Source organism: Erinaceus europaeus, chromosome 4 (genome assembly GCF_950295315.1).
Source record: "Erinaceus europaeus chromosome 4, mEriEur2.1, whole genome shotgun sequence".
NCBI classification, from domain to species: Eukaryota; Metazoa; Chordata; class Mammalia; order Eulipotyphla; family Erinaceidae; genus Erinaceus; species Erinaceus europaeus.
The window spans coordinates 23,575,413-23,601,184 of NC_080165.1; the positions used below are offsets into that span (position 1 = coordinate 23,575,413).

The following is a 25,772-nucleotide window of genomic DNA, read 5'->3' on the forward strand; positions in this document are numbered from 1 at the left end:
GACAAACAGACGCACGCACGTACGCACACACCAGAGCACTGTTCCAATATATGCAGTTCAAGGGATTGAACTCAAGGTCTCACTCATGGAAGTCCTGTGCTTTGCTTGCTGAGTCACTTCCCCTGAAGCTCACAAGTCCTGTGTGACTTTACATTCTGCACTTTCCCAAATATATCCCAGCATACCTGATTTTATTACTATCCTCTTCAAGTATCCAAATCTGTAAGTCCATTGTTATTTTGTAGAAAATGTCTATCAAAATCTTAATTTTTCTTTGCTTCTGAGTACCTCCATACAAATCTTTAAAGTACACATGCATATTTTCTCTGCAGAATAAAAAGATCTTCCTGCTTCTGGAAAGGTGAAATAGCTCACTTACATAGTATGCTACTTTGCTATGTGTGTGACCAAAGTTCAAAGATTTTTTTTTAAAGATTTATTTTATTTTATATTATTGTATTTTACCAGACCACCGGTAAGCATAACTCTGGCTTACAGTGATGCAGGGAATTGAACCTGGAACCTTAGAGCCTTGGGCATGAGAGTCTGTTTGCATATCCATGATGCTATCTTCCTCACCCCGAGACCTAGGTTCAAGCCTGCCCGCACTGCATTGAAGTACTTTGGTCTTGGGGAGGGTGTCTGTCTCTCTGTCTCTCTCTTTCTCTCTCCCTCTTTACCAGAGCACTGCCCAGCTCTGGCTTATGGTTGTGCAGGGGATTGAACCTGAGACTTTGGAGCCTCAGGCATGAGAGTCTCTGCATAACCATTATGCTACCTACCTCCTCCTTCTCCCTCTCCCTCTCCCTCTCCCTCTCCCTCTCCCTCTCCCTCTCAAGAAATATTCCTGCTTCTGCCCTATAAAGTCTTCCATGCACATCTGGTTTTCTTTGCCTTTTTGATGAGGCAGAGAGACCTTTCATTTGATCATGAGCAAATCTTGGTTTTGTGGGAATGCCCTTTAAGCAAAAGAAAATTAGTTTCTTAGCATACCCTCCTCCTGGAAACAATAGGCAGTCTCTCATCATGCAGAACAACTTAGCCGCATTCATGGAAAAGCTTCACCAGCAACCTCATCATCTTTGCCAAGGGTCACTCTTCTATCCAGAAAAAAAACAGACTGAAGTTGATGAGGTGACGGGCAGGTTAAGTGGGTAGTTTTAAGACTATGCTTTCTGTGGGTCTATTCACGGGATGTGCCAGCTTCATGACACCTGAGTAGTAGATACCCTGCCACAAGAAAAAAAGAAAAAGAATATCAAATGCAAAAGTAGATGTTTATTTACTATAATGAAATACAACATAAAATTGATCATTTCACAAAGTTAACATTTAGGAAATGTTATATTTGTATTCATTCAGTGCCTCACATATTACTATTTTTGTTTTTGAAAGAATTTTATCATTATACACACACACATATATATTTGCTTTTTTTCCCCTTTTGTTGCCCTTGTTTTTATTGTTGTTGTAGGTATTATTGTTGTAGATAGATACTTTCTTCAGTGCATTGGGGGTGTGCTGAAACATGAGTCATGCCCATGATAAAGCAAACACACTGTCCAAATGAATTGAAGTGAATTGTCTTGCTGGTCTGTGCCATTTTCCTTATTTGCTCATTTAACATTTATGCTGTAGGTTCTAGATGTCTTGAATACATTATTTCTGTGATGTTTATTACAATAAAACTAAATTCTTTTAGTTTAGGGAGTTGGGTGGTAGTGTAGTGTGTTAAGTGCACTTGGCGCGAAGCGCAAGGACCAGCCCCCAGCTCCGCACCTGGAGGGAAGTCACTTCACAGGCGGTGAAGCAGGTCTGCAGGTGTCTATCTTTCTCTCCCCCTCTCTGTCTTCCCCTCCTCTCTCCAATTCTCTCTGTCCTATCTAACAATGATGACATCAGTAGCAACAACAGTAATAACTACAACAACAATAAAAAAAAAACAAGAACAGAGGTAGAACAGTGGATAGAGCCATGAAAATACCTACAGCCACTGTTAGCTTGACCATCACAAAAGTAATCATGATAAGGAGAAAGTTCAAATGGAAAGATACTGTGTTTTTTTTTTCTGTTTTTTAAAAATATTTATTTATTATTTATTCCCTTTTATTGCCCTTGTTGTTTTATTGTTGTATTACGATCGATGTTGTTGTTGTTGGATAGGACAGAAAGAAGTGGAGAGAGCAGGGGAAGACAGAGAGGGGGAGAGAAAGACAGACACCTGCAGACCTGCTTCACGGCCTGTGAAGGGACTCCCCTGCAGGTGGGGAGCTGGGGGCTCGAACCAGGATCCTCACGCTGGTCCTTGCTCTTTGTGCCACCTGTGCTTAACCCACTGCACTACCGCCCGACTCCCCAGATACTGTGGTTTTAACAATCCAAGTTAAGACTGTGATGAAAATATCATACATTTCAATAAAGGTAAGGAATATTTTGGAACACAGTAGAAAAACCCACACTTCCTAATTTCAAAAAATTTCCCAAAACCCAGTAATCAGAGCAATGTAATATTGGCATAAAAATAAAGTAAGGTGGTGCAAAGCACAAGGACCGGTGTAAGGACCCCGGTTTGAGCCCTTGCTCCCCACCTGCAGGGGAGTCACTTCACAGGCGGTGAAGCAGGTCTGCAGGTGTCTGTCTTTCTTTCCCCCTCTCTGTCTTCCCCTCCTCTTTCCATTTCTCTCAGTCCTATCCAACAACGACGACAACAAGAATAACTACAACAATGAAACAACAAGGGCAACAAAAGGGAATAAATAAATAAATAAATATTTATTAAAAAAATAGACAAGTAGGAATCTGGAGTGGTGAAACCCCCATGATGACAAAATATATATATATATATATATATATATATATATATATATATATATATATCCTTGAACTGTCAAAATAGCTCACCTACAGTGTGCCTGCTTTGCCATGTACACTATCCAGGTTTGAACCTGGCCCCTCGCATACTGGAGGAAGCTTCAGTATTGTGGTATCTTCCCCCATCCCCCATCTCTCCCTTTCTCTGTGTGTGTGTGTGTGTGTGTGTGTGTGTGTGTGTGTGTGTGTGTGTGTGTGTGTGTGTGTGTGGCTGTGAGTGCGTGAAGTGATCAAGCCTTATAATGAGCAAAACTGACTAACTCTGCCCCCACAGAGTTTGGGAGATAGCTCACCCAGTAGAGCATATGCCTTACCATGTGCACAGCCCTTTGCCTTGATTTCCAGCAACACACAGGAGCCCCCTGGATGGCAGAGTGGTGCTGTGTTATCTCTCCTCTTCCTCTGTCATTATCTCCCTCTTTCTCTAAACTGAAAGATGAAAAATGCTGCCTTGCATGTGTGAAGCGCCGAGTTCATCTTCCAGTGCTACACTAGGGAAAACTATCTCCAAATCTGTAGTTGTAATAGCTTTTTCTCCAACCCTAATGTTTATTTATCACCTCTTTTTTGTTGACAAGATTTTTCTTAAATATTTAGCCACCAGGCTTTATCGCTGGAACTCAGTGGCTTGCATGGATCCACTGAACACAGTGGCCTTTTTCTTTTCTTTTCTTTTCTTTTCTTTTCTTTTTGAAAGAGTATAAGAGACAGAGAATAGTGAGAGACAGTGAAGAGACCTGCAGCTTTTATGAAAAAACTCCCCATCTTCAGATGAGAACTGGGGTCCTGAACTCTATTGCGTTTGCATGGTAGCATGTGCTCACTATTAGGTGAGCCAGTGCCATTAAAAATTTTTTTTTCGTGGTCAGGGAGGTGGCGCAGTGGCTAAGGAACTAGACTCTAAAGCATGAGGTCCTGAGTTCAATTCCCAGCAGCACATGTACCAGAGTGACGTCTCTTCTTTCTCTCTCTCTTCCTATCTTTCTAATAAATAAAGAAAGAAAGAAAGAAAGAGAGAAAGAAAGAGAGAAAGAAAGAAAGAAAGAAAGAAAGAAAGAAAGAAAGAAAGAAAGAAAGAAAGAAATTTTCTGGGTTGGGGTAGATAGCATAATGGTTATGCAAAGTGACTCTTGTGCCTGAGGCTCCAAGTCCCAGGTTCAACCCCCCTCCACCACCATAAATCACAGCTGAACAGTGCTCTGGTTTAAAAAAAAATTGTTTTTTAGTGAGAGTATTGCTGGCTTGTGTTGGTGATGGAGCTTGAACCTTGGGATCCTGGTGCCTCAAGGATGCAAGTTATTTGCATAAACGTTATGCTGTCTTCTGAACTCCCAATAAGACTTCTCAAAGGATTATCTACTTTTATTTTTTACAACAAAGATTTGTTCTTGGTTTAACTGATCCGATCTACCTTTTCTCCTCCTTGGTATTACTTTATTTTTATTTTTTTATCACTAAGTGAATCTTTGGATTTGTTTCTCACTCTAGATTTTTTTGAATGAAATGTTCGATTAACTATCTTTTTTATTGGATAGAGACAAATTGAGAAGGAAGGGGAAACTAGAAAGAGAGAGAGTATGTTTGGCAGGGAGGTACATAGATAGCATAATGATTATGCAAAGAGACTCTCATGCCTGAGCCTCCATTGTCCCAGGTTCAATTCCCAGTACCACCATAAGCCAGAGCTGAGTAGTGTTCTGGTCTTTCTGTCTTTCATTCAAAAAGAAAATGTGTGTGTGTGTGTGTGTGTGTGTGTGTGTGTGTGTGTGTGTGTGTTAAAAAAGAGTGTGTTGGGGGGTCAGGCGGTAGTGGAGTTGGTTAAGTGCACGTGGTGCAAAGCGTAGGGACCGGTGGAAGGATCCCGGTTCGAGCCCTGGCCCCCCACTTGCAGGAGAGTCACTTCACAGGCAGTGAAGTAGGTCTGCAGGTGTCTGTCTTTCTCTCCCCCTCTGTCTTCCCCTCCTCTCTCCATTTCTCTGTCCTATCCAACAACAACGACATCAATAACAATGATAATAATAACCACAACAGTGGTAAAACAACCATGGTAACAAAGGGGAAAAAATGGCCTCCAGGAGCAGTGGATTCGTGGTGCAGGCACCGAGCCCTGGCAATAACCTTGGAGACAAAAAAAAAAGTGTGTTGTGTGTGTGCGTGTGTGCACCCCCCGCCAAAGACTTGAACCAGAGCCCTTGTGCATTGTAACATATACACTCAACTGGGAACACCATCACCTGGCCCCTTAGTTCATTATTTTTATTATTATTATTATTATTGTTATTTTGCCACCAGGGTTATTGCTGGGGCTCGGTGCCTGTGCTACGAATCCACTGCTACTGGAGGCTATTTTTTTCCCTTTTGTTGCCCTTGTGTTTTTTTTTTTTATCGTTGTTGTGATTATTATTTTTGTTGTTATTGATGCCATTGTTGTTGGATAGGACAGAGAAAAATCGAGAAAGGAGGGGAAGACAGAGAGGGGGAGAGAGAGATAGACAACTGCAGACCTGCTTCACCACCTGTGAAGTGACTCCCTTGCAGGTGGGGAGCCTGGGACTTGAACCAGATCCTTATGCCAATCCTTGCGCTTTGTAACATATGCGCTTAACCCACTGCGCTACCGCCGAATCCCCAGTTAATTATTTTTAAATATTTATTTATTTTCCCTTTTGTTGCCCTTGTTTTTTATTGTTGTAGTTATTATTGTTGTTGTTATTGATGTTGTCGTTGTTGGATAGGACAGAGAGAAATAGAGAGAGGAGGGGAAGACAGAGGGGGAGAGAAAGTTAAGACACCTGCAGACCTGCTTCACAGCCTGTAAAGTGACTCCCCTGCAGGTGGGGAGCTGGGGGCTCGAACCAAGATCCTTACACCCATCCTTACACTTTGCGCCATGTGTGCTTAACCCACTGCACTACTGCCCGACTCCCAGTTCATTATTTTTTAATCTTGTTTCCTAATAAAAACTTTTTCGGGCTGAGGAGATAGTGTAATGGTATGCAAAAGGACTTTCAGAGGGAGTGGGGTGTGGGGAGTGAGAAAGAGAGGAAGAACACCACAGCACTGGCTCCGCCATCCATGGAGCTTCCCCTGATGTCGGAGTGTCTTCATGCAGTGCTTCATGTAGGTCACTTGGTAAGGCAGGAGCTTTCCCGGGTGAGTTACTTCCTTGCCCCACTCTCCACATTTGTTTTTTCCTTCTTTCTTTCTCCCTTTCTTTCTTCCTTCCTTCCTTCCTTCCTTCCTTCCTTCCTTCCTTTCTTTCTTTTTTTTTCCCCCCAGATATATAGAGAGACAGAAGGAGAGAAGGAAAACTACCACAGCACCAAAGCTTCTTCCAGGGCAGTGGGGACTGGGCTTAAACTTGAGTGATGGGTGGTGTGCATGGTGAAATAGGTGTGCTATCCAGGTGAGACATCTTACCATTTCTCTATGCATTATTAAAAAAGATTTATTTTATTTACAGAGTTACAGAGAGAGAAAGAACTTATGCACACAGAGCAGAACAGAATCACTACATCATAGGTCATGTATGGATTGAATTTAGGACCTCAGGCTTGCAAATCAACACTCCACCTGCTGAGGCACTGTCCAGACCTCACCTTTATGCATTTAACTCTTATTTTAGTATATATATATATTTTTTCCCTTTTGTTGCCCTTGTTTTTTATTGTTGTCATATTTATTATTGTTATTGATGATGTCATTGTTGTTGGATAGGACAGAGAGAAATGGAGAAGGAGAAGATGGAGAGGGGAGAGAAAGATAAGACACCTGCAGACCTGCTTCACCTCTTTTGAAGCGACTCCCCTGTAGATGGGGAGCCGGGGCTCAAACTGGGATCCTTATGCCGGTTCTTGCACTCTGTGCCACATGCGCTTAACCCACTACGCTAGCGCCCAACCCCCTTTAATATTTATTTTTATTTATTGGATAGTGATAGTCAGAAATTGAGAGGGAAGGGGGAGATAGGGAGAGACATCTGCAGCACTGCTTCACCACTCGCAAAGCTTTCCCCCTGTAGGTGAGGACTGGGGGCTCGAACCTGGGTCCTTGTGGATTGCAACACGTGCACTCAACTACCCGGTCCCTGACATGAAAGTCTTTTTAAAGCATAATCATTATGTTATCTCTTCTCTTTTTTCCATTTCTTTCTTTCTTTCTCTCTTTCTTTCTTTCTTTCTCTCCATGGGATATTTATTGCTGGGGATTCATGGCTGCAGGAGGGCTCCACCCTTCCTTTAGCTTTTTATTTTTAAATTCTTTTTCTTTTGATATAAGATGAGACAGAGGGGAAGAGAGATAGCGATAGAGAAAGAGAAAGAGAAGGATAAACACTCACAGCACTGTTCCACCACTCCTGAAACTTTAGGGGACCAGGGTCTTGAACTTAGTGCCTCGAGCATGGTATGTACATGTTCTGCTAGGCATGCAACTCCCGCCCCATGCCTCCATTTATTTTAACATGTGGAGCATGCTCCACCTAAGTAAGTTTTCTGTAACTCATCTGGAAGATATTGAGAGGTTAAAAATAGACTAAATATTCAGAATTTCCATCCTAGGAGTTTCCTGCTTTTTCCTACATCTCAATTGTCAGTCCAGGCCCTGGCTCTTTCTCCTTTCAGGGCTGTGTGTGCTAAGACAGTGGAAGCATTTTATCCTGTTTGTGTTCATACTGCTTGATCAGCTTGACACTGGCCTCTGTCAGCTCCAAAATAGCTCCTTTCCTGTTCTTTTTTTCCACGTGGAAAAAAATCAAAGTAAGGAAACTGTATAAAGACCCAAAAGTCATACGGGAGTCGGGTGGTAGCACTGCGGGTTAAGCTCAGGTGGCGCAAAGCGCAAGGACGGCATAAGGATCCCGGTTCGAGCCCCTGCAGGGTAATCCCTTTTCAGGTGGTGAAACAGATCTACAGGTGTCTATCTTTCCCCCACTCTGTCTTCCCCTCCTCTCTCCATTTTTCTCTGTCCTACCCAACAGCGATATCAGTAACTACAACAATAAAACAACAAGGGCAACAAAAAGGAATAAATAAATATTAAAAAAAAAAGAAGACCCAAAAGTCACTACAACAAACTTAAGAGGGTTAGTGAAGGTTCCTAGATTTCTTTCTAAGGAATCGTGGTTTAGGATCTGGGAGATAGCTCACCCAGTAGAGTGTGTGGAAAGGTAGTGTTTGCTATACACCACCTCTGCAATGAACACTGCTACTACACAGGAGTACTACTGCATGGGGCAGGTCCGCGAATGGTACAGTGTTGCTATGGAATTTCCTTTTCTCTTTCTCTCTCTGTCTGAAATAAAAATAATGAAAAAGTCAAGGCTAGGGAGCTAGCATAGTGGTTATGCAAAAAGATTTCTCAGTATAATGTGCCAAGGTCCCAGGTTCAGTCCCAAGCACCACCATAAGCCAGAGCTGAGCAGTCCTCTGGTAAGAAAAGAAGGGACGAGAGGGGAGGGGGAAAGAAAAGACAGCCAGTTTCAGAGTAGTAGATTCATGTATGTGTGAAAACCCATCACCTTTCCCCAAAAAGGAATTCTGGTTTACAAAATCCATCAGTTCTCTGCTCACTGGCTTGTCAGATTGTGCTCAGTCAGACTGGTTAACTTGTGAGAATCACACTGTGGCATCTCACCATTTCTGGTGTATAGAGACAGATGGGGCTGATAGTCACAGGGCAGTTTTACCTACCAGTTGACTACCTTGTTACTTCTTGTATTTCTTTAAGCAGTCTTTGAAACAAATAGCTAGGACAAGTTCATGGGAACTCTGTGACTTTTATTCCTTCTATTTGAGTGATAGATTTTTTACTGTTTAGGTCAGTACTTCTGAATGGATGTCTAAGTAATGTATTCACTTACTGTTCACCTACAGTGTTGGAGCCTCACTCAGCCGTGGAGGAAAGGCAGTGTTTGTTATACATACTCAGGAGGACTAGCAGTAAGCAAAGTCACAAATCATAATTTTGATTATGACTAGTGCTGTGTAGAAGTAATAAAGGATGTTATGGAAGTAATTAACAGGAAGGCCTGGTCTAGACTGGGAGGGTCAAGGAAAGTGCTGAGGATGATGACATACTTTTGAGATGGCAAGAATAAGTGAACAGGAGTGCCCAAAATAGCAGCCAAGTGTAGAGTTTTAGAGCTAAAATGAGCCAAATGTACTATCTAGTGATGTCCAGGCTTTACTACCACCAGAAAACCAAGGCCAGGGGCATGTAAAGGGACTTGAATATGGTCACATCCGAATGTTAGTGGCAGGGAAATAATGAAAATAATGCAAAGGATTTTCTTTTTCTCTTTTCTTCTTCTCCTCCTCCTCCTCCTCCTCCTCCTCCTTCTTCTTTTTTTTTTTTTCCAGAGTACTGCCCAGATCCGGCTTGTGGTGGTGCAGGAAGCTGGTGGGGAGGTTAAGCAAAGGATTTTTCTTAAGTGGGTAAAATCAGGGTACCTATAGTGAGAAGGGTGTGTGGGGTAACCAGGAGGGTTGCTTTCTTTGGTTTTCCTTCTTCACCAGAACATTGCTCAGCTTTGGTTATGGTTGTGCCTGGGGTTGAACCTGGGACTTAGAGCCTCTGGCATGAAAGCCTTTTGCATAACCAAGTAGGCTATTAACTTAGTGCTCTCCAAGTCAGCAGCAGTTAATTTCCTTAGGTAGTGGAGGGGATCAGGGTTGACTCAGACTTACCTCAGAGGAACTCAGCTTGCCATGCTGTAGCATAGTTTTTATTTGGGATGGGGGGGGGGTACTAAACACAGATACAAAAACAGTAAGTGGGGAATTCAACTGAGAAATCTATTCCTGCTTGCAGCTCTGGAGCATTAGGACTTGGAATAAATCACTTAGGCTCAATTCAGGGATTTTATTTCCTTTTATTTTATTTTTTTCTCCCCCCTGTGCAATTTAGGGGCTTGTTCGAGATCATTTGTGCCCTGTATTTCACCTTAGTCTTGGAAAACTAAAGTCTTGTTTGCGGAAAGCATCGTTTAAGCCCTCTTTTAAAGAGCAGTTTGCCAGCCTGTAGTTGTGCTTGCCCAAACAGCTAGAAAATAACTAGCAAGCAAGCCAAGCCACGGGATCTGCAAGAATCGTTAGCAACGGACCATATTTCTATAAACCAATAGAGGTTTTTGTATTTTGCTCATCTGTTACCCTTATGCTGTTGCCACTTTCACATTCGGTGTGTGTAGGCGGAGAGTTATGCGATAACAGCATTTCACAAATGAAAGTGAGTGAGAAAAGGGCCGCTTTCCCTTTAAGGCCGTTCCATTCCACAGCTCCCGCCCCTTTCCTGATTGACAAACCTACCCGAAGTCACATGATCCGCCTCTATTTGAAGGTCACAAAAAGCTGCTTCCTTTAGAGACAGAGGGGGAGAGAGAGAGCAAGAGGGAGAGTGAGTGAGGAGTTAGTTCAAGCCAAGATGGCCGACAGAGTCTCTGCTGGTTTCTGAATCTTTGAAATACAAAAAAAAAAAAAAAAAAAAACAGACAAAAAGAAAGCATTTTTTGGACCTTTTTTCATTTCCATTTCTACCTTGTATGCCTCAATTTGCTGGATTTAAGCACTGCTGCACTTTATGAGGTTGGTAAATATTTTCAATTTTTAAAAACCAATTGATTTCTATGGATCTTGTCTAACCGTTTTCACTGGTGGTGTTGCAAATCGACATTTGTCTAGCATGGAACCTGGCTTCAGACATTTCGTGAATCTGCTAATCGGACCCAAGATGTACTTTTGGCTCGGCATTTTAGAAATGGAAAAGCCTTGGTAACATGTTTTAAAAATTTGAAGTGATGTAATAATTGCACCTTTAATTTATATGCAGCTTTTTCCATCGTTTCTATCTTGCAAATAAATGAAGTTGGGAATAATTGGAAATTTGATCATTTTGGAAAGCAGAAAAAAAAAAACACAGACCTCTCCCTCCTCCCCCTGTAAATCTGCTGCAAAAATTTGCATAAATATAAATTGGTTTGCATTCTTTCGGCTGCTCTGCTAAGGCCGACAAAAGGATCTGGGAGGGCAAGCACTACCGCGGGAAACGGCCCCCCACCTTTTTTTTCTTTTTAAAGCTGGGCCAACCTTCCTAAAGAGATGTAAAACCTAAAAAAAGACCGATACATTTTCAACATCAGACTGGGGGCGAGTGAGCACCAGGAGGCTTGGGGTTTGTAATTCCCCCTGCTTGAGAGCCTCTCCAGCAATGTGTGGCTTCCCCCCCTCTCCTTTCTGCGCGCGCTCGTTTGCCTCCGGACTCTGTGCAGCCTAATGCGCTTGTATTTTTGATCGTGGTTTCTACCAGATGGTAGGACTGTCTTGGAAACATGATGTTTTCAAGATAGAAGCAACTGTTCACTCCAATTTGGTGTTATCCCATTACCTGTTTCGTCCTTTAGCCTGGCCTCCATGTCTCATGGAATACACTTTGTTTAAATGTATTACAGATGAATAACCAGGCTTTTCAGCACAAATTCAGCATCTTTGTGTGGCTTCCTGTGTTGGCCTGGTATCCATCGTAAAGTAGTGATTTAGGGTCCCATAAATGAATAGTTTTCTGAGTGTATGTGTTGATCACCCCTGAAACTGCAGTGCCCTGAAGTTAAATTCCATTACTCCTGATGTAAGATTCTAGAGGGCTGGGAGCTGGGAGGGAAGAAAGCCGAAAACTTGCTTTCTCAGAGCCACCTCCCCTATCATTGTGAGAATGTGATGTAATGCTTCTCGGTCTGGTGGGCTGAAAGGATTGTAGTTTGTGGTTTGGCGGGTAAATTGCCCCCTCCCCTGGGCAAATTACTCCCCCCCAGCACACCCCTGACTCAGGCCTTGCTCTCTTTCCCCGCTCCCCGAATTGTGTCCTCCTGATTTACATCAGGACATATTGAGAAAGAGACTGCTCTTCTAAATCGGTTACAAAGTACAGTTTAGAAAAGGCATTTACAATATGCAAATGGGTGGATTGCCATATCCCTGTCATTAAATATGTAGACTTGGATTAGAGCTAATTAAGCATAAATGGAATAATTTTTATCAGAAGGAGCAATGTTTTTTGTTTCCTTTTTAATTAGCCTAATTAGAAGATGCTTGCTGGACCTGAAAGTGTTAAAAAAAAAACAAAAAGAAAAAATGCTGGACCATTTTGAAAATTTGACAGTCTGGAAGAGGGTGTGTAGTGCTTTCAAAAGCTTTATTCACTATTAAAATGGATCGGCCTCTTGTGCTGAAAATGGCCTGTTTCTTTGGGCCAATTGTGTGTAGATGGAAGGGACTTTCACGCTAATTTAACAAAAAGACTTTCCATTTGAATACATAAAGATAATTAAAGTCTTCTGTCTCTAAAGAGTATTATTATTTTTCTATAATTAATGTTATTAGTAATGGAAATAAGTAGAGAAGTGATGGTTTAGATTCAATGTAAAATTTTTGGTGGTACAAGTTCAGCTTTTATATAGCTTTTAATAGGGATTGGAAACATCACATTAAAGAAGTAGTCTAGAACAAATTTGTCTCTGAATTTCTCCCCTCCTTCCTTTTTTTTTTTACAGCTTAAATTTAAAGGAAAAGACATAAGAATAAATTATCATAGTGATAGGGAGTGTTGCGTTGTAGTAAACCTAAGGACAATTAAAGTTCTCCTTTTTGTTGTCTCCCCCCCATAAATGAAAGTGCTCTATTTGGGATTTGTTAGATGATTAAGTTCACACTCATTTCCTAAGTTGGTCTTGTTACAGTAGATTTAGAAAAACCTAGGCTTTCCATGTTTTGCTCTAGTTTGTTTTTGTGAGATCTGTAAACATGTGGATAGCAGGTGAATTCAGTTTGCAGAGCAGAGGAACTAAAAGCAGATGCCTGCTCTCTTGGAGAAAAGGGAGAATGGTATAATAGTGAACCTTAGGAGCATGCCATCAGGAGTATAAATACTCCTCTTCTAGATAGGTTGAAAAGTGAGATAATTAAGACCTGGTTTCACGTATGTTAAGCATTATGGCTGTGGTGAGGTTTAGAAGCTCAGCTGCCATTTTGGATCCAAGTTCCTGCAGAGCCAGTACTTCTAGAAAACCAAAACTGACATTTCCAAAGCAAATAAAAATGAGTAAGAAATCAAGCATGCAGATGGATAGTGCACAATCCTTTCATTGCAGTTTTCTTTCTGGTGGTATATGAAATAAAGCTACTGATAGATGTGGCTGGTGTTAAAAAGAGAGGTGGGGGGAAAGCCCAGGGATATTAGGACTTGCACTTTGTGGTTTTACTTTTTAAAATTGAGATGGCAAGTGCAGAGGAAGTTTCTTACTGGAGAAGGGCAATACAATTTTTTCCTTTAGCACCCCCATCCGTATTTTCTTATTTTAGCTCTACTTGTGGTATTCAGTAATGCCGTTATTCACAGTGCTCCTGGCTCAGAACGAAATGTCACAGATTCATTATTAAGACTTTGCTGAAACATCTCAGAAATGGATGGTACTTCCCTGCCAGAAGTGGTCTTATTTTAAAAGTGTTGCAGGCATTCTGTCTGTTACTAGAAAGGAAGCATTGACATATTTGATATATGGTGATAGAGAGCTGCTGCTCAGTTTGAATGATTATTTGTGTTTTCTCTTAAATTTGGATCATACTTTAAAAAATGAACTTCTGAATATTGAAATAGACGCTATGGCTTTTCTAGCTCTGTAACTTTACAAAACACTAAAACAAAGTCATGTGTGATGATAACTTCTGGGGAAAAAAAAACTTCTGGTTCTGCCAAGCAGGTAGTAAGTGATGGCTAAAAAGTGCTTGAGAAGTTTGAATTTTTAATTCATATAATCTCTGCAGTTTAAACTGGACAAGGCCATTGAGACCGTCAGATTAGTCTACTTTGTCCCCATGCTCAAGTCCAGTAAGCATGGTGGTCAGATAAAGAGGGCATTATAGCTTGGTGCTAGGTGTTCAATATTTTTAGAAATGCCTGGTACAAAAAAAAAAGCCTGGTACAGAAATATTCTGAGTATCTGCAATGGGGAGTTCTTATTTATAAAAGCCAAAGAATTAGCTTTTACTAATTTTTAAAAATTCTTTTTAATCAGGGGTAGATAGCATAATGGTTATGCAATGAGACTCATTCATGAGGCTCCCAAGTCTCAGGTTCAGTCCCCCACACCACTTTAAGCCAGAGCTGAGCGGTGCTCTGGTGTAAAAAAAAAAAAAACCAAAAACACAAAAAACCGTTTAGATTAGTAAGAGAGGAAGAGTACTAGAACATCAATCAGGCACATGGGATGCTGAGGCTTGAATTCTGGGCCTCATGCTTTATTCATTGTGTCACCTTCTGGACCATTCTCCAGTCATTTATTTACTTATTTATTTTATTAGTGATCTAATAGTGGGCATTTACTAATTTTTCATCATCATTTGGTTCTTAGATCTTTGAGTGGAATTTGTAACTTAGAAGTGGCTTTCTGTCCATTTATTGGCAGTCTGGGCAGCATATGCTGCTGTGCCCTTGTTCATGGCTTTACACTAATCCGACTTCCCTCACCTGCTTTTTGTGATTAAGACTGGTGGAGGAGTGGGGTGGGGTAATAGAAGCCACTTGGCCTGAAGAGGGATTTAACACAGGACTTGTGACATCATTAGATCATGCTTTACTTTCTCCTTCCATCATAAATTCTTTCAGCAATAATTTCTTGTGCTCTGGTGTGTTATCAGTACTGTTGTAGGTGCTAGGAGAATCTTAAGAATCAATTTGGCTGGTTAGCCTTGAACAGCCACTTGGTTCATGTGAAAATATTTACCATCTGGTGACTAATGTGTTTTGGGTTATGACTAGAGTAGCATAGTTCCTTTCTCCTGATGTTATCTTGACTGATAGTCAAAGGTAGTATTTTTTTTTTTTTTTTTTGCATCTGGTAGCTCTAGGAACTTCCATTTAAAATGCGACTAAATACTTTATTTTCTTTAGCCCTGTGAAAGTATCTTAAAATGGTTTTATGAACTCTGAGAATCATTTAACCTAAGTCCTCTTCTTACTCTGTCACACGATCAGTTTAACTTTAATACCCATAAGTTGTAGCATCATTTAAAATTACACTACTTGTGTTTGGAGGGTGTGTCTTTCCTGAAAAACCATTAACTTGACCACAGAGAGTGTTTTGCTCACTGCTGGATCCTTAGCATCTAAAATAGGACTCAGCAGGTCTGAGTACTCAGTACAAATAAACTTGAGTTACTCCTACTAAGGATGGCCACCAGGAATAGCACAGCTCTGTGAACAGTAGACCCCTATTTTCTTATCAGTAAAATGAAGATGCTACAATATTGTGGGGAGATGTGAAGGAAATGCTTATGCACACGCATTGGCGCCTGCTCTTGTTGCTTTGTGTTTCCTTCCTTTTTGCTCTGCCTCCTTTTGTTAAATAAGCCTGAAAGGCCCCTGTGGCCCCACAGGAACCCGCTGTCTTTCTCCCAGGCTCTTATGAAGCATATGCTGATTGAGCTGAGCTTCAGCCTGGACGAGCGCAGGCACTGTGCTGAGCCTTTTCTTTTTATTAAAATTCCTACATTCCTATGGTCTGATGTCTTCTCTGTGTGCTCTCTGGTTTTCTTCAGGCTCTGCCCCTGTGCTGTATCTAGTTTGCTTGGCTGCTTTTCATATATTCTGTAATGTTTTGCATCAGAAGGTTCTCAGTAGTTTCAATTGAATTGGTGTTTACAAGGCAGAGGAAAACAAAATACCCATGTTTCCGCCCTTTATTTTGATTATTCTGAGGCCCCATGTATAAATTCTGCTTCTTTAACAAAATTGTTGATGCTTTTGGCTCAAAAGAGATAAAAGTTTAGGTTATTTGCACACTTTATTCCATACTGCTGAATTAATATAGATGATGTAGAAATGAGTTTCACTCATTGGCCTTGGAATTTGTTTTTTTCTTTTCTTGTAATACTCAGACTTGATCAATTTTGTCTTTTGGCAAATACCTATTAGTCCCTATTACATATCTGATATTAGGATGAGTATTAACACAGGAACTGTGTGAAGGTTTTCTCCCAAGTTCCATTACTGATGTTAGGATATAAATGCAAGGAGACTGACCAGTGTCAGGGTGTTGAGTGGTTGCTTGTAAAGGGGGGATACTTAACCAAATAGAAGGTCCCTAAGGCAAGAGATGGAAATATGTACATGGCTGGAGTGTGCTTTGTGTAAGGAAAGATAGGACTTGGGGAATGAGAAGTGACACAGAAAAGGAAACATTGGCCAAATGCAGAGGAGTCTAAAACCATGTTTTAGATTTTTTTCTCGAGAACAGATGAGAAGAGTTGTCAATGGGACCATCGGGATGTTTGAAAGGCGAGTCTAGTTGCATTGTAGAAAACAATCCAGTGTGTTGAGGATAAGGCCGGATGATACTGGAGTAATCCCAAATAATGGTAGGCTGAACTGATAGCAGAGTTGGGAAGAAGTGGCTAATCCTATAGACATCAAGGAATAGAATTTCCCTGGGCCTGATCACTGAGGAGGACAAATCCAGTGTTAGGGAAATGAAAGATGACGTATTTCTTTAAGTACTCCTGACCTGGAATTTTGCATTTACGTTTCTGTTAAAGTTGTCCATGATTCACCCTTAAAACCTGGTCTCTGGACTGAGGAAACAGCTTAATGGTTCTGCAAAAGACTTTCTTGCCTGAGGCTCTAAGATCCCAGGTTCATTCTCCAGCACCACCATAAGTCACAGCTGAGTTCTGTGTCTCTCTGTATTTCTCTTTAAAATAATAATAATAATAATAAATAATAGAAAACCTCATCTCCCTGCCCTATTTATTTATTTCTTTTTATTTTTGTGGAATTGGGGCCTTGTGCATACATGATTTCACCACTCTGGGCCACGCTTTTTACTTCCAGGAGAGAGAGAAGTAACAATATCAGAGCTTCTCCTGGTGCCGTAAACACCTGTATGATGCTGGGATTTGAGTCTGGGCCTCGAGGTTCTCTCTCTGGCCCCTTTTCAATCAGCATTTCCACAGCCTTAGGGCAGGTCCTTTTTTTTTTTTTAACCATAGCTCCTTCCTACCCCTCTCCCCTTTCTTTCCTGTGAGAAGACACAGAGAGAGAGAGAGAGAGAGTGGAGAGAAGACAGAGAGAGTGCAAAGAGACTACAGTACCAAAACTTGCTTCAGTGCAGGGGGGCCCCACCTCAAACTTGGGTCACACACTTGCTGTAGCCTCCTACCTAGTCTGCCTGACTCTGACTAGAACTACTAGTGGGGTGATGGCATCATTCACTAAGTTAGGGTTCACTGCAGTAGAAGACTGGGCTTGAGATGATAAATTCAGTTTTGGCTTCTTTGAATCACGATTAGATATTTGGGTGGAGATATTTGAGAGTCATCAGTAGCCTAAAGCTTAATAAGTTCCTCTCCCCTATACACACCTGTTTTGTTTTCCCCAGAGCACTACTCAGTTCTGGTGCTCAGGCTGGGGATTGAACCTGGGACCTCGGAGCCTCAGATGCAAGTCTTTTTTTTTTTTCTCCATGGTTATAGCTGGGGCTTGGTGAATCCACTGCTCCTGGAGGCTACTTTTTCCCCTTTTGTTGCCTTGGTTGTTTTATCATTGTGGTTATTATTGTTGTTGTTATTGATGTCATTGTTGTTGGATAGGACAGAGAGAAATGGAGAGAGGAGGGGGAGAGAGACACCTGCAGACCTGCTTCACTGCCTGTGAAGCGACCCCCCTGCTGGTGGGGAGCCGGGGGCTTGAACCGGGATCCTTACGCTGGTCCTTGTAGTTCGTGCCATGGGCGCTTAACCTCCTGCACTATCGGGATCCACCCCCCCCCCCCCCCCCCCGCATGCCAGTTTTCAAAGACTTTTTTTTCCTGGTCCCCACCTGGCTTTTACTGCGCTGTGCTGATGTTTTTAGATAGAGACTTGCACCCAGTTTGGCTGACTGGATCTGGACTAAAATCTAGGTCTTGTCTCTCCCAGGTAAACTGTTTTGCTAGACCAAAGATTAATTTAGTTAATGAGTGAGAGACTGGGACCAGGGCAGTGCTCTAGTATATGTAGTTTTGCAGATAAAACTTGCACCTCACATGAAGTCCTAAGTCATTTTATTTTATTTTTTATTTTAATGAGAGAGAAAGAAAGCTCTAGAGACTAGAGCACTGTTCACCTCTGGCTTATGCTGGTGGCACAGATTGGACCTGGAACCTTGAAACCTCAGGAGTTTTGTGTAACCATTATGCTGTCTCCCTGACCCAAGTTTTTTTTTTTTTTGAAAGTTTCTTTTTTTAATATATTTTTTTGTAATTTTTATTTATTTATCTTCCCTTTTTGTTGCCCTTGTTGTCTTTTTATTGTTGTTGTAGTTATTGTTGTTGTAGTTGATGTCGTCGTTATTGGATAGGAGAGAGAGAAATGGAGAGAGGAGGGGAAGACAGAGAGGAGGAGAGAAAGACAGACACCTGCAGATCTGCTTCACTGCCTATGAAGCAACTCCCCTGCAGGTGGGGAGCCGGGGGCTCGAACCGGGATCCTCATGCCGGTCCTTGCGCTTAGCACCACCTGCACTTAACCCGCTGTGCTACAGCCCGGCTCCCCCAAGTTTTACCTGCTGAACCACTTCCCAGACTGCCTAAGATTTTTCTTCTTCCAACTACCTCTCCCTCTCTCTCTTCTTTCTATCACTGGGACTTTACTACAAGTTGCTACAAGGCAACTTTTTCAGGTAGAGATGGACAAGGCTTGGGGAGATAGGATGGGTAAAATATAAAAGAAGAGAAAGAGGAATAAGAGACAGTAAGAGGTAGAGGGAGAGAGGGAGAGACACCACAGCGTTGAAGCTTCCTCTAGTGCAGTGGAGCTGGGCTAGGACTTGCGTGGCACATATGGCAAGGCACAGGTGCACAATCAGAAGAGCTGTCTTGCCAGCTCCAAGGTTTTCATTCTTAGGTTGCTTTCTTTGGCTAGGTGTTCAGAGATGGCAGTGGACAGTGCAGTGTGCTGTTGGATGCCATGGCAACCATTAGAAATACCAAAGGATGGGAGTCGGGCTGTAGCACAGCAGGTTAAGCGCAGGTGGCGTAAAGCACAAGGACCGGCATGAGGATCCCGGTTCGAGCCCTGACTCCCCACTTGCAGGGGAGTCACTTCACAGGCGGTGAAGCAGGTCTGCAAGTGTCTGTCTTTCTCTCCCCCTCTCTCTCTTCCCCACCTCTCTCCATTTCTCTCTGTTCTATCCAACAACTACGACAACAATAATAACTACAACAATAAAACAACAAGGGCAACAAAAAGGGAATAAATAAATAAAATAAATATTTAAAAAAAAAAAGAAATACCAAAGGAGTCTGAAGGAGACGGGGAAGTGATATTAGCAAAGACTCAGTGGTGGTGTTTTTGAGCTGATCCTAAGGATTGAGGAGAACTGTGATGAGAGTAGATCAAGAGGGGCAGGGCTTTCTAGCAGGAAGGCTAGGTTCCGGGAGGGTTGGTTGGAGCTTGGAGATACAGTGGGGGGTGAGGAAGCCTGCTGAATGTTAGTTTGTATTGCCATGGTATACAGTGGGGATCTAGAGAAGTGTGGTGTTTTGAGAACCCTCATATGTGGTGGGGCAGGTGAGATCTTAGGGAAGAATTTAGAGCCAAGCAGGTCACTTAGGAGACTGTGGCAACACGGGTTTGCTATAAGACAGACTTAAAAAAGGGGGAGCTGGGAGTCGGGCGGTAGCACAGCGGGTTAAGTGCATGTGGCACAAAGCACAAGGACCGGCTTAAGGATCCCAGTTCAAGCCCCTGGCTCCCCACCTGCAGGGAAGTCCCTTCACAAGTGGTGAAGCAGGTCTGCAAGTGTCTTTCTCTCCCCATCTCTGTCTTCCCCTCCTCTCTCTATTTCTCTGTCCTGTCCAACAACGACATCAATAACAACAACAGTAATAACTACAGCAGTAACACAACAAGGGTAACAAAGGGGAATAAATAAATTTTTTTTTTAATTTTATTTATTTATTTATTTTCCCTTTTGTTGCCCTTGTTGTCTTTTGTTGTTGTTGTTGTTGTTGTTATTATTGTTGTTGTTATTGATGTGGTTGTTATTGGATAGGACAGAGAGAAATGGAGAGAGGAGGGGAAGACATAGAGGGGGAGAGAAAGATAGACACCTGCAGACCTGCTTCACCGCCTGTGAAGCGACTCCCCTGCAGGTGGGGAGCCGGGGGCTGGAACCCGGATCCTTACGCCGGTCCTTGCGCTTTGTGCCACCTGCACTTAACCCACTGCGCTAACGCCCGACTCCCGGGAATAAATAAATATTTTTAAAAAATTTTAAAGGGGGCAGGGATAAGGAATGGACCCAGAGGGTGGCATAGTGAAGAAAGCATTAGATTCAGAAGCCGGGGGTTTTGAGTTCCAACTCTGGCACCCCTTGAGTGATACTCTGCTTCTCTCTCTTTCACACAAATAAAGAAAGAAAGAAAAGGGCCCAAGGAAACCAGGCTTTTAAGGTGAATGCTGGGAAACTTTCACAGAAAAACAAGCTATGGGATGAACCTGATGTTGGTTGGGGGCTGAGAGGTAGTTCATCAGGTAGGGTGGTTGCTCTGACGCAGATTTGAGCCCTGCCGCCTCATGGGACGTATTGTGGCACCAGAGGGAAAGGAAGGTCAGGTGCTGTGGTGTGTCTCCTCTTGTCACTTTTTAAATAAAAAAGTGGCTCGGGAGTGATGAAATTATGCACAAAGTGGCCCTTGACTCTGGAAAAACAGAAACAAATAAGAAAGAGAAATTGTTGGGGAAAATGACTCAGTGTTAGATTACAAGCCTTACCTGTATAAGTCTCTGAGTTCAGTCCTTGGCACCACAGAAAATGGTGGAGTCAGGCTTGGTATGTTTTTCTCTTTCAAAAAAAAAGTTGGGGCGAAGCGGTGGCGCACCTGGTTAAGCACACACATTACCATGTGCAAGGACCCAGGTTCAAGCCCCTGGTCCCCACCTGCAGGGGGAAAGCAGGGCTGCAGGTGTCTCTCTGTCTGTCTCCCCATCTCCTCTCAATTTCTCTCAGTCTCTATCCAGTAATAATACATAAATAAAATGCTTTTAATTAAAAAAATTTTGTGGGACTTGCAGATGTAATTGTTTCAACAGGCAGCTGGCATTGTGGAGCTGAAGCTTGAGAAAGAGGTCAGGATTGGAGATAAAGAACTGGGAGTCATCCAGGCAGAAGTGATAAAAGTTGAAGTTGAGAGTGGATGAGGTCACTATAGAAGTGTAGAGAATGGAAAAGTGAACTGAGAATGAGGTTTTGGTGACAGGAAGAGAAAGAGGGCCAGGAGAAGGATGAAAAGAGACGAAGTTGTGCAGGACGATTACTGGATTACTGATAGTCGCTGAAAATGAGGTAAGGAAGTCTTTCTCGGCCCCCGATGTGGGGAGGAGCTTCTGGTGCTGCACAGGAAGAACAATATTTGGTTACGGCAGAATTCCCAAACCTAGTGTTGAGAGGTGTTCCTGTGGGAAAGGTTTGGGAACCATTAGATTAGCCAGCACCATCTAGTTGAAACAGAAGGCGAGTCACCTGTATTATATTTTCTAGGTGTTGCATAAAATAGGTGAGGAAAAGGCATGAAATTAATTCTAACACGTTTATTTTATTTAACCCGACATGCAGAAGGCATCAGTTCAGCATGCGGTCAACCAATTAAAGATATTAACAAGATACTTAACATTCTCCTAACTTCATACTGAGTTTTCAAAATCTGTTACCTATTTTCATGTTCCTGTTTGAATGTGTAACTTTTGTTGGAAGTGACTAGTTTGTAGTTAGATGTCCTAAAATTCACAGTTGAAAAAGTAGATCTACATATCAGAACTTTCCCAAGTATATGGTTTTCAGTAGTTGGAGTAAATACTAGTTTTGAAATTTAATTGAACTGAAATGCAGTGGAAAATTCAGTTTCTCAGTGACACTAGCTAGCCTCATTAAAAGTGCTTGCCAGTCATGTGTACCTACCATTTGGGACAACACAGGATTATGTGAAGTAAAATAGGTCACCTTACAGCTGATGTGCACTTTGAAACTGCCAAAGCATCTCACCACACTCTTACAAAAAAAAAAAAAAAATTTCATAGGACTAGTGATTCTTAGAGCTCTTACTGATATGTGAGTGGAATTTTTAGAATCTAAAGTTAAATATCTATTTTTTTGCATGTCAAGAGATGAATTTATTTATTTATTTGTTTTATTTATTCCCTTTTGTTGCCCTTGTTGTTTTATTGTTGTAGTTATTATTGTTGTTGTCATTGTTGGATAGGACAAAGAGAAATGGAGAGAGGAAGGGAAGACAGAGAGGAGGAGAGAAAGATAGACACCTGCAGACCTGCTTCACCGCCTGTGAAGTGACTCCCTTGCAGGTGGGGAGCCCGGGTTCGAACCGGGATCCTTATGCTGGTCCTTGTGCTTTGCGCCACCTGCGCTTAACCCGCTGCGCTACAGCCCGACTCCCAAGAGATGAATTTTTAATAGAATCTCACAGACTCCAAAATTTGAAATAGGGATTTAAAAATTGTTTTGGCTAATATTGCTGAGCCTTGGTGCTGGCACTACAAATCCACCACTTCCGGTGGCCATTTTTTCCTTTTTAAAATTTTTTCCTTCTATTTCTTTAAATATTTATTTCTCCTTTTGTTGCTCTTGTTTTTTATTGTTGTTGTAGTTGTTGTTGTTATTGATGTTGTCGTTATTGGATAGGGCAGAGAGAAATGGAGAGAGATGGGGAAGACAGAGGGGGAGAAAAAGACACCTGCAGACCTGCTTCACTGCCTGTGAAGTGACTCCCCTGCAGGTGGGGAGCTCCCGGGGCTCAAACCAGAACCCTTAAACCGGTCCTAACACTTTGTGTTAACTCGCTGTACTACCGCCCGACTCCCTTCCTTCTAGTTTTTACTAGGTAGTACAGAGAGAAATTGAGAGGATGGCAACTAGGGAGAGGGAGAGAATGACCTGCAGACCTGCTTCACTGCTGGTTCCGTGGCTCCCCTGCAGGTGGGGAGCTGGGACTCAAACCTGGGTCCTTATGTATGGTAATGTGTATGGTCAACCGGGTGCGTGACTGCCCGGCCCAATAACAAAAAGTGATTGAATGCCTTTTCCCTTGTGAATTCTGGAATAAAATGAGATAGTAGTTTCAGGTGGGGAGGTTTGAAATTAGGATCCCAGTGTTGTTGGATACTTTCTGTTAGAGGTTTTAGCTCCCAGCCCTCTATTGACATTGGAGGTGATGTGAGTGCCCAGGACTCATATTTCATGTTTGTCTTACTTCTCTTTGGTGATTGCAGGTTGAGCATAGGACATCACACTAAGTTTATATTTTCTTTTTAAAAATTATTTATTTATTCCCTTTTGTTGCCTTTGTTGTTTTATTGTTGTAGTTATTGTTGTTATTGGATAGGAGAGAGAGAAATGGAGAGAGGGGGAGAGAAAGACAGACACCTACAGACCTGCCTCACCGCCTGTGAAGCGACTCCCTTGCAGGCAGGGAGCCGGGGGCAGGATCCTTGGGTCCTTGCGCTTTGCGCCACGTGCGCTTAACCCGCTGTGCTACCGCCCGACTCCCTCATTTTATATTTTCTACCATCCTGGGCCAGGACAACTGATATACTTAACTAAATATGGGTCATTTATGAAAAGCAGATTCAGAGAATTTTCTTTACACAGTCTGAGAGGTGGTGTTAAGGATAAAGCATTTGAATTCTTTTTAAAAATATTCCCTTTTGTTGCCTTTGTTGTTTTTGTTGTAGTTATTATTGTTGTTATTGATGTTGTTGTGTTGGATAGGACAGAGAGAAATGGAGAGAAGAGGGGAAGACAGAGAGGGGGAAAGATAGACACCTGCAGACCTGCTTCACCGCTGTGAAGCGACTCCCCTGCAGGTGGGGAGCCGGGTCTCAAAGCGGGATCCTTATGCTGGTCCTTGTGCTTCGTGCCAAGTGCACTTAGCCCGCTATGCTACCACCCAACTCCCAGTAGAAAAGACAATTGACTTGTGCATTGGAACCATACTTGTTCACACTAGAGGTCAAGTGTTGGGTTTTGGTTACTGCACTGTTTAATTTCAGCCAACATAGAGGGGCTTGTTTTTCAGTGTAAGAATTAAGGGTGTAAGCTAGTCTGTGAAGTTCTGTTTCTTTTGTTAAATCAATACAGAAAGTAATGCTTTAAATATGTTTCCTATAAGGTGCATTTTGTTTATCCACTTTATGCCTTTGTAAAGCTGGTCTATAGTAGTGGGTTTAAGTAATGCTCTGGAATGCTTAGTAAGGCCAGGAACCTAGCAAAAGAGACCTCCCTCCTCCCAGGGACCCAAAATTATGAGTCTTGTACTTCTCTGCACTTTTTTTTTTTTTTGCTTTACTCCTTGTAGAAAATAATTGCTTTTCTTTTTATGCCAAGAAGTTCCTATTTATAAACTGAAGTTAGATAATTGGAACAGTGACTTTTAAACTTTTTGATGGAATTTACCATAAGAATTACAATTTGGGAGTCAGGTGGTAGTGCAACGGTTAAGCGCAGGTGTAAGGATCAAGCCCCCGGTTCCCCACCTGTAGGGGATGGTGAAGCAGGTCTGCAGGTGTCTATCTTTCTCTGTCTTCCTCTTCTCTCTTCATTTCTCTCTGTCCTATCCAACAATGACGGCATCAATAACAACAACAATAATAACTACAACAATAAAACAACAAAGGCAACAGAAAGGGACAATGAATAAATATTAAAAAAAATTACAATTTGTGGGATTCAAGTGGTAGCGCAGAGGGTTAAGTGCATGTGGCGCGAAGCACAAGGATCCGAGTAAGGATCCCAGTTTGAGCCCCCGGCTCCCCACCTGCAGGGGAGTCACTTCACAGGCGGTGAAGCAGGTCTGCAGGTGTCTATCTTTCTCTCCCCCTCTCTGTCTTTCCCTCCTCTCTCCATTTCTCTCTGTCCTATCCAACAACAAAATCAACAACAACAACTACAACAATAAAAAACAAGGGCAACAAAAAGGAAAAATAAATAAATATTTAAAAAAATAGAATTACAATTTGTATTGAGTCCCTGTATATATCCTTGAATGTATACCCCAAAGTATTTTCTTTCTGATATTATGAGTAGCGCATTCTGATTCATTCTATTCAAGATCATTTCTTCTAAGCTGATTGATTTAATGACCCACTGAGGCTTGTCTCATTGCTTGACGGAGTTAGGGAACTACTCATGTTATATTCCAGAAAATTATCCCCAGTTTTCTTATTTTAAGACTTGTTATATTTATTAGCAAGGAGAGAGGGATAAGCAAACTGTTGGATTGCTGGAAAAGTCATGATGCATTTTTGCATAGAAAAAAATATGTCGTGAATTTCCTGACAACTCAGTAGAAGAAGGGCAAACGCTAGAAGAAGAAGAAGAAGAAGAAGAAGAACTCTGGCATATGCATTGCTGAGGATCCAACTTCCGACCTGGTTTGTGCAAATCTAATGCTTTTCCCAGTGCATAGCCTCCTGGGCCAACAGTTTCCTTAGACTTAAGAACCACATTTGGAGTTGGGAGGAAGTTCACCAGGTGGAGTGCACTATTTACCATATCCAAAGACTCAGGTTCGAGTTCCTGGCACCATATAGGAGGACTGTGGAGGGCACCAGGCAGGGTAAGCTTCACAAACAATGTGGCAGTATAGTGGCATTTCTCCTTCCCTCTCTTCCTCTCCCTCTTTGAAGTTTCTCTATGTGAAATTAAAAGCAAAAATAAATTAGTCTGCCAGGAGTGGCAGAACCATGTAGGTGCACAGCTTTAGTAAGCAACACAGAACATAATAAACATTAAAAATTAAATCACAGGGGCCCATTGGTGGCACAAACAACTGAGCTCACATACTCTTTGTCTCCCCCACTCCT

The 25,772-nt window shown here is 42.2% G+C and overlaps 1 protein-coding gene across 9 annotated transcripts in view; it reads left to right on the forward strand.

The window, feature by feature from the left end:
* Positions 1-25,772, forward strand: part of TNRC6B (trinucleotide repeat containing adaptor 6B) — a 289,108-nt gene that overhangs the window by 119,799 nt on the left and 143,537 nt on the right. Inside the window, exon 1 of one of the 9 annotated variants that reach the window (XM_007523398.2) lies at positions 9,630-10,454. The exons of 7 other annotated variants lie outside the window; for them this stretch is intronic. In XM_007523398.2, coding sequence (XP_007523460.1) covers positions 10,450-10,454 — 5 coding nt within the window. In that variant the 5' untranslated portion in view covers positions 9,630-10,449. Of the gene's footprint in view, positions 1-9,629; positions 10,455-25,772 lie in introns of those variants that run through there. One more of the 9 variants, XM_007523399.2, reaches the window with a different exon arrangement.